This window comes from Sinohyriopsis cumingii, chromosome 19, assembly GCF_028554795.1.
Source record: "Sinohyriopsis cumingii isolate HCF-2022 chromosome 19, ASM2855479v2, whole genome shotgun sequence".
Taxonomy (NCBI): Eukaryota; Metazoa; Mollusca; class Bivalvia; order Unionida; family Unionidae; genus Sinohyriopsis; species Sinohyriopsis cumingii.
In genome coordinates this window covers 56,208,315-56,222,667 of record NC_142979.1, presented here as the reverse complement: position 1 = coordinate 56,222,667, position 14,353 = coordinate 56,208,315, and the positions used below count along the sequence as shown (strand labels likewise).

Genomic DNA, 14,353 nt, shown 5'->3' with positions numbered 1-14,353 from the left:
CTAATACTGAAAGTCTAGTTGAGGTAGGTTGTATTTAAGCAACAGTAACATTTCTTCCTTCTCGCCAAGTAACAATCCACGATGATCTGAAAAATCTGGATTGCGTCACTGGGCTGGCCAGATACAATTCAATGATCGCATCATCCATGTGAGTTGTTTCGTTGACGATACGGACAGGTTCATATCAAACCACAGAAAATGAATCATAGACACGCAACGTTGATGGTCAAGTGGCATTTGCTTCAGTTTTTCTTTTTTTGGTCAGGGGTTCCTCTTGCTTGTCAGCTGATGCAACTATGATGCATTCTGCTCTAAGCCATTCTCTGGATCTGGTCACAAGTAATTCTTCGCTTTAAAGGCGATGTTTGAATCATGGATCCAAGATGGTGGCCAAGACAGGCTTCTTTTTGCTGGCAACATCAGCAAAGCATGTGTTCAGTGATGTCAACATATCACGGCGCATTGTGTGAATACCACTCACTTCATGCTCTTGAGCCAGCAACATTCGGAGCATTTTCAGCATAGGAAGAATGATGGATACTGATGTTTGGCTATCACTTACTTCCCTGGTAATGTCCGTGAATGGTCCTAACGTGTCAACAATATTGTTAATCTAGACCCACTTTTGGGTTGTTAGGCTAGGCAGGTCAGAGAGTAGCGTAAGAACCCAAGACTTCTTTTTTATAGAATCAAACCAACATATTGTATGTAGAATAGCAGTGTGTATGGACATCCTGGACGAGTTTCTTATGGGCAACCCCAAATTTGTCCTGCTCTTCAACCTGCTGTTGTGCCAGAATAGAGTGCCAGAACTTGCTGACTATGGATCACGAGATTGCCAAAACATCTAAGACAGCTTACTGCGACAGAATGCCATCACTGGCAACGAGCTTCAGCATGTTCGCAAAACAGCTAATGCTGTCGATTTCAACCAGACGCATTGCTTTAACAATGTTTGCACCTCCGTCACACAGAAGAACATGGATAAGAGTTTTGGGAATTTGGGAATATTGTATTCCACACATAATTTGTCCAGTTTAGCTCACCAAATATTCTCCTGTGTGATTCACTGAGAGGCGGCACTGCTAAAACCACGTTTCCGCTGAAAGTCTGCTGTCAGCCAGTTTGCCTTAAGACTCAACAAGGCTATGCCGATGGACGGGTCTGACCACTTATCAGATATCAAACTAAAGTTGGGCAGAAACTAAATCATGCACCTTGCTTTGCATCGCTTTATGCATGTCAGGTATCAAAGATGTGGAAAAGTACTTCCAACTTGGAATTTTTAGCGCGATTCTGCCTTGGCCAACAGACATCAAATTGCAATGTCTTCAACAACAGAAAGTTGTTGCACATCTACTGCCATGAACTCTGCAATAGCTTTGTATCAACCAATAGCTCTCGGGTCGTCAAATGCAAATGGCTGCTTCCGGTTCGGCATGGCGTCAATAGTCAGAGAACAAAGAGTTGCTGCAGCTGCTGAGGTAAACTGCACAGCATCCTTTTCTTTTTTATCTGCCAGAAACAAGCCATGTTCGATGATGTGCTTGCAGCGCAAGTGCTGGACAAGATTTGATGTCGTATAGTTTTTAGAATCCTTTCCATATCTGGAAATGCAATGCTTAGCAAAGTGTGCAATTTGCCTTGGACTCATCGATTGCATTTACTCAGAAGTAATTCCAGACTAAACATGAGTGTTTCGAGTTAGGCAATACACATAGGCTTTGTAGTATATTTAATAGTGTACAATCGCGAGTCAATATTGATAATCCAACAATTCGCGTTCTTGAAACAATGTTTTAAATCAAGTAAGTTACTACTAAGTTGTCCATGTGGCTGGATGGATGCACCCACCATGCTGTGAGTCGTGCACTGAAGCAGCGTAGCAGCTGGGGTATCTAGGGGTAACATCGCTGGTACTGGCATGCCAATATCAATGCTGCATATCAGAATGTCAAGCATTCAGCTGCTTCAGTGTGCAACCGCTATTCATTGATTAGCAGCATTGCAGGACTGGCTAAAGAAAAGATTAACTATACTGAGTCATAGTTTCGTAGTAGTTGGAAATTTTGCTAGCTATGTAATCTGCCTAGCTATCTGCTAATGTGTATGCTGGAAGTTCAACAGTAAAAAGAAACCTCATTGGCTGCTGTGATTGGAATGAGGGCATGAATGGTATTGATAACTTGTGTGCAGACAATCAGTGGTAGTTTACAGCAAGTGTGTTAAAAAGTATATACTTCTAAGAATATATTGTCTTTCAATTAACCCCCAAAACAAATGTTTATTCCTGAATTTCCACTATTTAATTCTGATTTAAAATTCAAGCCATATCAAGATGAATGTTATGACTGAATTTATATTTTGGAAAGTTGCGCACATCGGCACTGAATATACCGACTGTTCTATTAATCTACCCAATTATGAGTATGGCCGATTCATCGGTACAGCTTTACTCAGAAACCCTGCTATTTTAATGACATTAATGTTACAAATTGACCAGTGATACAAAGTGAACAGGAAATCATGGATGACTACAAAGATATTCATTAAATCAATAAATAATGTAAACAAACAGATACTTTGGCAGGAAACAAATCATTATATTCTTTGACACTGATACATCACACAGCCCTGATCCAAGTCCGAGTCATGGATTCTCTAAACTTGCATCATGAAAGCAATCAGACAATGATGAAGGCAATGAATAAAACGATGAGAATGTATCTGGCAGTGATACGACATACCCTGAAATTTTAGAGCTTATAAAAGAGATTTAAAAATCATTGCAATTGCTAAGGATGACTATTATTTGGCTATGGCACAAGAAACCGAGTCATTAACATATGCCATATTAGTTAAGAACTGATATAAGAAAGAACAGACAATGCTCCAAACCTCCTTCAAGTGAGGCTCCTAAACTGTAAACAATATGAATTATATATAGAGTACACTGTTGAGTATCATTCATAATTATAATGGACTTGTAGTAAGGTTATAGAAAGACTATTAGTAAAGCTATAAAAGTATCATATCTCATTCCTCAAATGTTTCTTGCGATGAGGACATGAGTTTTGGTAGGAACATATATTGTTCAGCTAATTTTCATCAAATGCATATATTTAACATAAAAATTAAAAAATAACAGCTTTTCTAATTTTGAGCACTTTTACACACACATATAACAATACTCTCATAACTGCATTATCTGTCTCTCTCTCTCTCAAGTAAATGCTCAGAAAGAGATTTTTTCACAATTGCAAAAATCTCAATAAACTGAAAATTTCTTAAAACCAAAACAAAATCTGCGGTCCAAAGGATTTTGGTTTTACTGGCTTCACCGCATAATACACTTTCCTTAAAACAACTTTAACTTAATTAATTAGTTCAAATGTGACATTTTGTTGTCATATTTTGAAGCAAGTTGACTTTTAAAAAATTTGTAGAGCCCTGTTTTTTCACCTTTTTTCAAGCTTGTGTTGTTTTATGTCACAGTTTCCAATTTAAAATTCAGTACAGAGGTTAAAAAATTGGGTTTAGATGGGACCAATGTTTTATATGCATACATGATATAAAGTTACAGGGTCTGGGCCATAAAAAATAAAGTAGGACAGGTTACCAGAACAACACATCTTTTGGATTGCCTAACTGATAATAAAACATTTATCTGCTTAACATCTGCAAACACAGCATTGTGGTACATGAAATATGGACTGGAACAACATACAGCACAGCTCATGCAATTCTCATTTTTCCACACACTACAGTGGGGATAGAAAGCACATAGATAATTAGGGAAAGGTCCTTTCACAATACTCTAATGGAGCTGCCACTTGAAAAAGCTCTACATATCATTCTTTCTCACTGATCAATGTGAAGTTGAGGCAGGGTCTAAAAAATGGGTGTGATTTATTGTTAATGACCTCAGTAGGCCTGAGCTAAAGATTTTCATTGTAACAGTAAGAGAAAGAGAAAAGCACTTGGGCATTGGTTTATCAAACATCACTGCCTTATAAATCAACATATGTTTTTTTTAATCAACAATGTTTTTGTTGTATGCAACAGTTAAGAGTTTTTTTAAAAAATCCTGCATCAAGTCTGATGTAGCTTCTGATATCATGTTCATGCAGACAACACTGATTTTGATAATTTATCAAATCTGAGTGAGCTAGTGATACAGACATGGACAATAAACTAGTCGATTCTGAGTATGAGAAAGGTCAGCTATAGTTGTTCACATTGCTTCACAGTGAATGAATTATCTTGGGATTTTAAAACCAAAAAAAATTTACAATATGAACAATAATAATACAGCCATAAAGATCATATTTTCCTCTAAAAAGTATCTGTAGATAATGATATACAAAAAAGGTAAAATGGTTAACATATTCTACACTGCTCTAAATTATACAGACAGGCCCATTCACAAAGAATAATTAAGATAAAAGGTTCAAGTTATATCACACTGAACTTGACAGTTTGGCAAATGTATATCAATAGTCTACACAGCAACTGATGCTACTTAGGTAAATAGTTAATTCATTATTAGACTCAAGGAAAATAGCAACTTAGAAAAAACAAGACAGATTATTATAATAAATACTGGAAGATAACAAGTGAATACTAAAGCTGAATGACAGCATGATCCAAACTGGAATGAACTCCATGGTACAGTTCTTAGCAGGTGAACCAGATATTCACACATGTCAAAGTTGTTACTAGTTACATGATAGAACATTACAAAATTTATGTTTCTATGGTGCATTGGACAAAGTTAAGGTTGCAAAACTGTCAAAGTAAACAAGATTATCACATATTTAGTGCATTAAGTACTACCAACTATTTTTATTGGTCACTTAAAAATGTTGCATGGCCATCAAATTTTAAAGGATAGAGGGGACACAGTCTCCTGTCCTTGGGATCCTATAATTAACAATGAAGGAATATTTTTTTTATGGAAACTGAACTTTCTCCACACATTACTTTGCATATCACTGCATAAATACATACAAAAAGTTGAAGAAAATAAATAAATAACTAGCACCACTACAGGAAAGGGACACCACAACATCTGATAACAACTTCATTTGCTACTTCAAGGCAAATCTTGTGGATCATAATTCATATGTATACCGATAACTGCATCCAGACCACCTCTGCTATTTACAAAACAAGGATTAACCAAGACGTAAATGCAACAAACTTCTTTTTTGTTTTTTTATCCATAACTTTGTGGTAAATCCTATAATTATTCCAATCACAGACATAGCCAAAGCAGTCTGAATAGACTGCAGTTTCTTTTTCGGTGGAGAAACTTTCAGTGAACAAACTGTATGAGCTTTCTGTAAATTAATGCACCATTTCTGAAAGTTTTCTAGGTAATCCCCCAATTTCGAGCATTTTTCAAGGCTGCATGAACCAATGAGAAAGTAATTCTTTTCTCCAAGTGTAAATCATCCAGAATTTGGCAACTGTTCACGGTGCAGAACTCGTTGCTAGCCATGATTCCAATGTATTAACACTACTAACAACTTGGCGTATAAATCTGATTTTAAAGAGCTTTGTCAAAGCGACATCTTTTGGATTTCATGAGTTGTCTCTCATAAAAACTAACCAATAGCATGTAATACATTACACTGTTACTTTGTACATCGGCTGAAACTGGTGGAGGCAACTGACTTTAAATGGATACTTTGTAAGTTTAAAATGAAAAGTATGACTATGAGCCAGAAAGAAGAAATTACATGTGAATTTCAGGGTATTCTTTTTACAGACATGGACCAGCAGTGGAAAATTGCTTATTTATCAGTCAACTTGATTCTGATTGGAGTGGTGCCACCACATACAATGAAATTCACAGATCTAAAGCACTTAATTTTCTGATTGATCCGCCAAGGTATAGATAGGGTTAACACATCAGAACCTTGGCTACCAAAGATGGTCAAAATGCAGACACCATATTTTTCTTTTTTTCTGTCACAGTGACTTTGATCTCCCGACGCCCATGTTTATAGGGTTCTTCCTCACCGAAATGCAAGATATCCAAAAAGCTTTGTAAATGTTGATAGTTGAAAAATCTAGTTAATGTGCAAAAATGAAATTGGTAAACAAATGATAGATGGCCAAACAACAACAGAATAACATAATTCATTGGCAGGTGTATAAAAACAAGCAAGTAAGAAAAATGCAGTAATGATGTTTACTTGTGAGTAAGAGCTTACTATGAAGCTAAAAGTACTTACATTTTCATGCTTAAAACGACTTAATATCTTTATTTCCCTTAATGTCCTTTGACAGTAAGTCTGGTGCTCAAAAGGTGAAATCTTTTTGATGGCCACTCTCTTCTGTGTGACAGTGTCATACGCCGAACTGAAAGAGAAAGAATTTTTCCTTTTTTAAACAAGAGTACCATGAACAGCACATATACTCTTACCCAGTGTATAACAGTCCTCTGCAAAGATAACTGACATATCTGGGCAGAAACTATCTTGCTTCTTCAGAAACAGCGACTATCACATTTGCTATTCTGACCATAACATCAATAATGTCTTTCCTTATTCCAAGTGCAAACTATCCACAAAGACTGGTAATTGTGAATAGCGAGGAATTAGAGTTAATCTGCAGAAACAAAACCAGCAAGTCAGACAGACATCTAGACCAAAAGACATACAACATTCCATATTATACAGGACATATAAAAATTGTATTTAATTTAGACCAACATACAGTCATATAAATAAACAAACAATAATACATGACAGCATTATATTCAGCCCAAAAGTGTTCACTTTTGCTGTTTGTAATATAATAATGATGTACATTTCCCTCACTGCATGGTACTTGGGCTACAGCAACATCAATGTATTGAAGTTAGAGAAACCTGAATCATTTAAGTTAGCATTTTATTTATGGAACCAGCATCACAAAGTTAGCTTATAATAAATGTTCATCAATAAATTTCTATCATAGAGCAGGGGAATAAGGGCCTGTCTATCAAAAGGTGAATTTTTCTTGAAGAAAGCAGAAAATGACAAAAGCAAATGAACAAGCTTCTCCTGTGTTAAACAGACACGTGAAATAAACAGAAAACAGCACAGATTACGAAGTCTTTTAGCAATCCAGTGAGAGGCACATGGGAGAGCTCTTGGAGAGCACAGAAGGGCACTGAGGGTAGAGTTGATATTACAGAAGGGTGGTGGTGGGATGCCCATCATTGTCTATTAAGCGAGATGATTGATTATAGGAAACATCACTGAAAATAGCATCCAATTTGAGGAACCAACATTGAATGATGTGAGCATTAGATTTGAGGAACCTCCATATACACGAACCACCAGAACTGAAGATTTAGTATGCAATGATAAAAAGACATACAGTAGTCCCCCTCTTGAACGGCCCCCCTGACCAGCGGCCACCCGCTCCTTACGGTCAGAATCCGTTGGCACCAACGAGTTTGTGTTCAAAAGTACCCCTTGCGAAAGGCCACCCGCCTAACGCGACCAGCGGCCAGCATATTAGTGCAAAATCATAAAATTTACCCCTCACAAGCGGCCGCATTTTATTTGAATATGTATCCAGAACCAGTATTGTATTCATAACGGGTGTTAAGTAATCCGATTTCTGTTTCCTGATGTCAGGTTTTCGTTACTGAAAGAAGTGTTGAGTAAAGTACATTTACCACTAAGGTTAATATTATATCATTTACGCCTCACGAGAAGCCAAATTTATTCCATAAAAACCGAGAAAGACTCAAATTTTAATCCATACAAAAGGGTATGTACATGTAATCCAATTAGCCTTATTGCTGTGTTATCATAAGATATCCGGTTTAGTCACTCTGATAATTGTTAAGAATACAGTAGTAACAGCTGAGAAGTGGCAGTATCGATGTACAATACCAAAGTCAGCAGGAAAATGGTTTAATAGCCTTTATGGCTTCCCTTAGTAAGATGTTGAGCTTGTTCACTTTGGTAATCAGCGGCTATTACACCTGACAATAATTGTCAAAATTATGAATCCTAGCGGCCGCGAGGTCAGATCTGCGTGATGTTAATGGTACATATCGAAGCCGTTTTGGCTTCTCACCTAGTTTCAAGAAATGTATAAAAACAATAGGGTACCAGACTGCAACTAACGAATCACGTGACAAGATCACTTCCTTTAAAAACACACGGCAATTTGTTTAGATGCATACAAAATTGTTTTATCAGTATTGTAGTTGGCAACATGAATAACTTACTGCAAAAAGATCAACATGTCATGGAGGAAAATACAAATTCTCAGTTTAGAGGAGAACGTGAAAGTAATTCAACTGACGGGGGGGGGGTGTGTCATCGAGGATCCTTGCAGAAAACTAACATTGGGAAGACTCAGATAAACAATATCGTGAAAGATAATGAAACAATTCTGCAGAAGTGGAAAGGTGAAATGGACGGAGAAAGGAAGATTGTTTGAGCCAGGAGACGTTTGTATCCTGATTTGAAAGACAAGAAAAAGCAAATATATTTCAAAATGAGACAATATCAAGTGTCCTGTCATTAGCGGCGAATCAGCCGATGTTAATAATGAAGTTGTCGAAGATTGGGACAAAAGACTAAACGATATATGCAGAGGATATGACAGCAACGATATTTTTAATGTGATGAGACTGGTATGTTTTATAGACTATTACCAACAAAGTGACGTGATGTGAACTGTAACGTAATTATAAAGACAGTTTTAAAACTGTATCATTGGTTATTCATGCATTCTTTTGCAAATGATGACAAAGTTTGTTTTACATTTATTTCACATCATGCATGTGATTTTTTAATTAAAATATTAAATATTTAAAATTAAATGTACTTGTGACTTTTTTCATGTGTTTACTATTCGCATTTGTCATCCCCCTCTAGAAAGGCCACCCGCATTATAAGGCCACTTCCCTGCTGCATTAGGGGTGGCCTTATAAGAGGGGGACTACTGTATTAAAATTTGAACTATATATATATATATATATATATATATATATATATATATATATATATATATATATATATATATATATATATATATATATCATTATATGCCACATCCCTTCAGCTAAACATCTGAAAGAACAGTTAGATACTCTAGAGACCATTTCTACCATCAGACCAGGGCATAATCTAGATCACAGGCACTCAGTGTCCAAGATGAAAGATAGCACTTTCATGGGTTAGTGTGTTTACAAAAGAACATTTTCAAGTCTTGTTTCTTTAAAGGTTCACCCTGTGAGGCTTGTAGTATGGACTGTGATTACTTGATCTGATACTCGGTAGCCAACAAAGTGGATTAGTGCAAGCTCTTACCAATATGAATCACACAGCTTTTAAATACTGAATTACATATCTATAATTCAGCACAGGTGTCAACTTGCATGGCTTACCCATAATCTGTAACGGATTTTTCAATTTTTGTCAGTGTACGGCCATACAACTGTTTTGTACATGTTTTTCAGGGGGCCCCGAGTGGCCGAGTGGTCTAAAGCGCTCTCCGTTTCGGATAACTGCCATCTCACCTCTGTCTGCGTGGGTTCGAGTCCAAGGCTCGGCTAGCGTGGGTACGTGGGAAAGCCTGCCAGTAGCTTCTCGTGGGTCGGTGGTTCTTCCCTGGGTTTTTCAGGGTTCTTCCTCCACCATTAATACTGGCCGCCATGTATAGCCTATCGTGTGCTGAAAAATGGCGTTAAACACTACAACAACAACAACATGTTTTTCAGACATATTTATTTTTAAATATTATCCCCCCCCCATATTTTTTGTGTGCATCTGGGACTCTGGAAATAAATATTTTTTTGAACGAGAATTCAATAAGATCAGGGTGAGGGGCCATGAGTGGTTTAAAGCACTCTCCGCTACGGATCACTGTCATCTCACCTCTGTCTGCGCGAGTTCGAGTCTCGGATTCGGCTAATGTGTCTATGTGAGAAAGCTTGCCAGTAGCTTCTCGTGGGTCTGTGGTTCTTTCCAGGGTTTTCCCGGGTTCTTCCTCCAACATTAATACTCGCTGCAATGTATAGCCTATCGTGTGCTGAAAAATGGCGTTAAACCCTACAACAACAAGATCAGGGTGATCCGAAATACCCAATCAAATCATACTCAAAACTGTGCTTTTCCTTTGATAATGAAACAAGTTTCATTCCATGGTTCAACTCCTGTGTGCAAAGATCTTGTCGTTTATCGCTCTGAAATTTGATGCTCACTCGGATTTCTAATACTGTCTAATTAAATTTGTAATATGTTTTCTTATATGTGGACTATGACCCTACACCCCAACATAAATGTCCAGATATCCAAAATGGCATAACAAGGGTCAAAGGAAACTCGGACAAGTTGGAGGTGTAATCATAACCATTTTGAGTTAAAACAGGACTATCCAGCATACATTATTAATGCACACAATTTCAGCCAATCAAATTTTAGAATATATATAGAAGAAAAAAAAAAACACTGAACAACAATAAAAAGAAAAAATCATTCACCCATTACCAAATATAATGGAGTTATTTAACAAATAAAATGATGGATAACAGGGAATATCTGTTGCTCAGATAAGACATTTCCAGACTTAACATAATGGAGAATGTTCTGAATTTTCATCAGCTGAAATTGATAGCAAATTTGAAATATAAACTGATGAGGCAGAAGTAACAGATATGTGAGTGAAAACAAGATGAAAAGAAAAAAGTAATGAAGAACGAGAGGCTTAATGGATTATTAATTACAGAACCCATGACCCATGTCAATAATAATAATAATCTTTATTATCTGACTTTACTTAATGCTCATTTTGGTCAAGGGCCAATCTTCCATCACGAGGCCTTCTGCAAGTACCCGTGTGTGTGTGTGTGTGTATATATATATATATATATATATATATATAAAATGCACATTATTTTCAAGATGTATCTATAGGTCACACGGTACTAATGGTATGGAAAAATGTGAACCAGGATTGGTTAATAATGTAAGTTATGTTGTAGGAAAAAGAATTTTTTGAGAGCTTATCCTAGTTGTAAGTGAAAAAACAACAGAGACATTGTTTTATTGATGGAATTTCAGTCCTTTAACAGTCTTGACTTTGGAACACTCGTTACTAAAATTAGCACCTGACTCTTAGGTGTGGAATTAAAAGCAAATGTTTCAAACACATGCAGGTCCAGAAAATGCAGTGGCTCATATCCTTTCCTCTACACAGAAGCTGACATCCAGGTTTCATCTATACTGATAAGTATCGGTTTGATCATGAGCACTCAAATATTTTTGAATTTTTAATATCATGGTGTTTGCATAGGTTTACTATGGGAACTGAATTAGTACCGTGAGTCCTTTAGGCAACAAGTGCTATCAAAAACTAGATAATTAATCTACTGCTACAATAAAATATGAACAAGGCTTTACCAAGTACATACAAGATTCAAAATAAAGTGCCATTGGGAACGTATAAAACAGGTGAGTAGACGATATAACAGTGATTTAAAGAGTAATAGTACTGAATTAAACAAATCATGCAAATGACTGTTTCTGCAGATGCTGACAAAGAAGCTTTTTAAAGATGGAATTCATCAGTTTGACTGCAAGAGCAAAACTCTTTTAATAAAATTCTGAAATTGGTTTAGGTAAATATAAATTGTTGTTCGAAATGGATCTTAGCTAATACAAATGTATATTTTCAACAAACATAAAGTTCTATTTTTAAGATACACAGGAACTAATCCAAGTAAACCCTTTTGAAACTGAGTTCTCTGCTGAAATGGAAACCACTTTAGTCTTTTACAAAGATCTGTTGATGGTGTATCCAAATCAGGACCAAGAATAACTCTAGCTGCTCTTTTTTGAAATTTCAGAAATTATATTAGACAGAACAACCATATTCTAAGTATGGCATGATAAATGCATTGTAGAACATCTTGCTCTGTTCTTGAGGGAAAACAGATTATGTTCAAGAGATAAAACAGCAAGTTAACTTTTTTAATGACATTACCAACTTGCATTTTCCAGCACAAGATATTGTCCATCATAATGCCAAACAATTTTTCATTTTCAGATTGTTAAAAATAAAAGAACCTTCAAATTAGGCTAATTATGAGCTTTGATTGAAATGCAAACGAAGGTTGTGTTTTATTCAATGTGAATTCAAAATGAATTTCATGGGGTTCTATATGTGACTAATACTGGAAAGAATCACTCTTTAGCATTCTGCATGTGCATACATTCTTGCCTTTTATAATTTTAATGACAGCTTTGCCAAATCTCAACTTTACTGAAGGAAAAGGAAGCAAAAAAGCCAAATAATTGTCAAGCACATTCTCTAACAATCTGCAACTTTTTGTCCACATGTCTAAGGGACAGATACACAGATAAAGCTATCACTGACCTGCAGTAAGTGATCCTTTTACATGTATGCACTTTGTCAAACATAATTGTCCTGGGATACTCTTAAAGCTATATTCATATGGCCAAAAAAAAGGGTTAGGTGATGATATTACGACACTGTGCTATGCTAAATGCATTCCTCTTAGTAAGACAGTTCTTTTATGTAAGAGTTACCTCTCTTACTGAATACACATACCAACATGAATTTTTAATGTCAAATGCATGTAAAGTGATCTTGAACTGTTGTATGCTACCAGTCTTAATATTAAATATAAGCATCATGGGTCAAAAGGGAAGAGCTGACACTGGAGGAAAAGAACATGATCATATATGCAGGACACAGAGCAGGTATAGCACTCCCTCTACATAACTCATGCTTTGATAACTTGCAAAGCCGCTTTTAATGCTGGGTAAGGTGGAAATTTGAATCAACACCATGAAATTCTCAACCTTTAAAAAGAAGCTTGTTAAAATTTTCTTTGTAAATGACATTCTTAGTACATAATAAATAACAATATTCAATGAAATTTCAATCAATGAATCTACTAGTGGCAGCACTTTATTAAATAAATACTAATTAAAAAAGCTTTGTTAAACAAAATTCAGGTTTCAGCCTATCCTTTAGTTTGGTTAAAAGTGTAGTCATCATAAATGCAATGTGCAATCTTGTATTCAAAAATGTGAATAATGTAAAATCTACAGTCACAGCTATGTATGAGGGCATTTCAGTGAGATCCTAATTAGGTGCCAACTGTGATATCTAACTTGCAGAAGTATTTGTTGTATTGTGGCACTGAATCAAAAACACATGTTTTTTATTACCACATTATGTATGTCTTTTGTTTCAATTCAAACAAACCGGATGTAATAAAAGAAAGTTAAAATGAATGCAAATCCTTTTGCCGTATGAGCTAGCAGTCTCAACCATGTGTTAGGTCAACTCATTTCAATTTATCAATTGAACAATATTGTAAATATTAGTAATACAACTAAACTACCTTAAATAAGCCTACTCATTCAAAATCTGATCAAAAACAGCAAGTCAACCAAGCAAATCAACTAACTGGTGAAAAATGTAAGTTTTGTTTCTAACTGGTTTGTAGCTGACTTAAAATTCATGAATTCGCATGTTTTCTATGAAAAGTTACAGTAATGTTTTGGCAACAATAAAATTATGACAAACAGAATGGTTATAACTTGTGCATTTGCTCCTATGTGCATGGATATGAGTATAATAATTTTTATATATGTACAAAATGTGCGGATAAATGTATTAAACATATTTTTCAACTTGAAAATAAAGTATTGCTTAAAACTATTGTTAAATGCATACTGAGAAATAGAGGGCATAAATTTAAAATATGAGAAACACACACACACACACACACACATATATATATATATATATACACACACACACAAATTTATGAATAGAGATAAAGTTCTATTAATATTTTTCTTATGTATAATGCACATTATTACACCAAAAGAAAGATTAAAAAAATATATATTACATGTATATCTTGATATATTATTGACGGATGTTCAATAATTCATATAATAAAAATTATGGTGTGCATAATTCTTATAATCAAGTATTTTATAAATAATTAATCATAATATAGTGAGAATTATTTTTAAAATGCCCTTTCATTTTTACAGAATTAGTAAACTTATTTTTATGATATTAGTTTATACTTTCATTATTTAAGTTATTCTGTAACTAATTAATTAACTGGTGACAGTATAAATTAATATCATCAAAGTAAGTCTACTAATTCTTTAAGAATATGTTACACTGCAAAAGTATGTCAACTTTTGGACCCAAATTGGTACACAATATAACTATGTCATTTTAATGACGATACATATATAGCCAGCTTAATCTTCTGAGGTGCTTCTTTGGCAATTGCTAGCACCAACCAACAGAATTTCAAACCATTTTGCCATCTTGGGAA

At 35.3% G+C, this 14,353-nt stretch overlaps 1 protein-coding gene across 1 annotated transcript in view; it reads right to left on the bottom strand.

Annotated features, from left to right (window-relative positions):
• LOC149775743 (mitogen-activated protein kinase 1-like) overlaps positions 1-14,353 on the bottom strand; it is a 118,399-nt gene that overhangs the window by 102,972 nt on the left and 1,074 nt on the right. Inside the window, exon 2 of the mRNA XM_089943724.1 lies at positions 6,243-6,369. Coding sequence (XP_089799850.1) covers positions 6,243-6,369 — 127 coding nt within the window. The remainder of the gene's footprint in view (positions 1-6,242; positions 6,370-14,353) is intronic.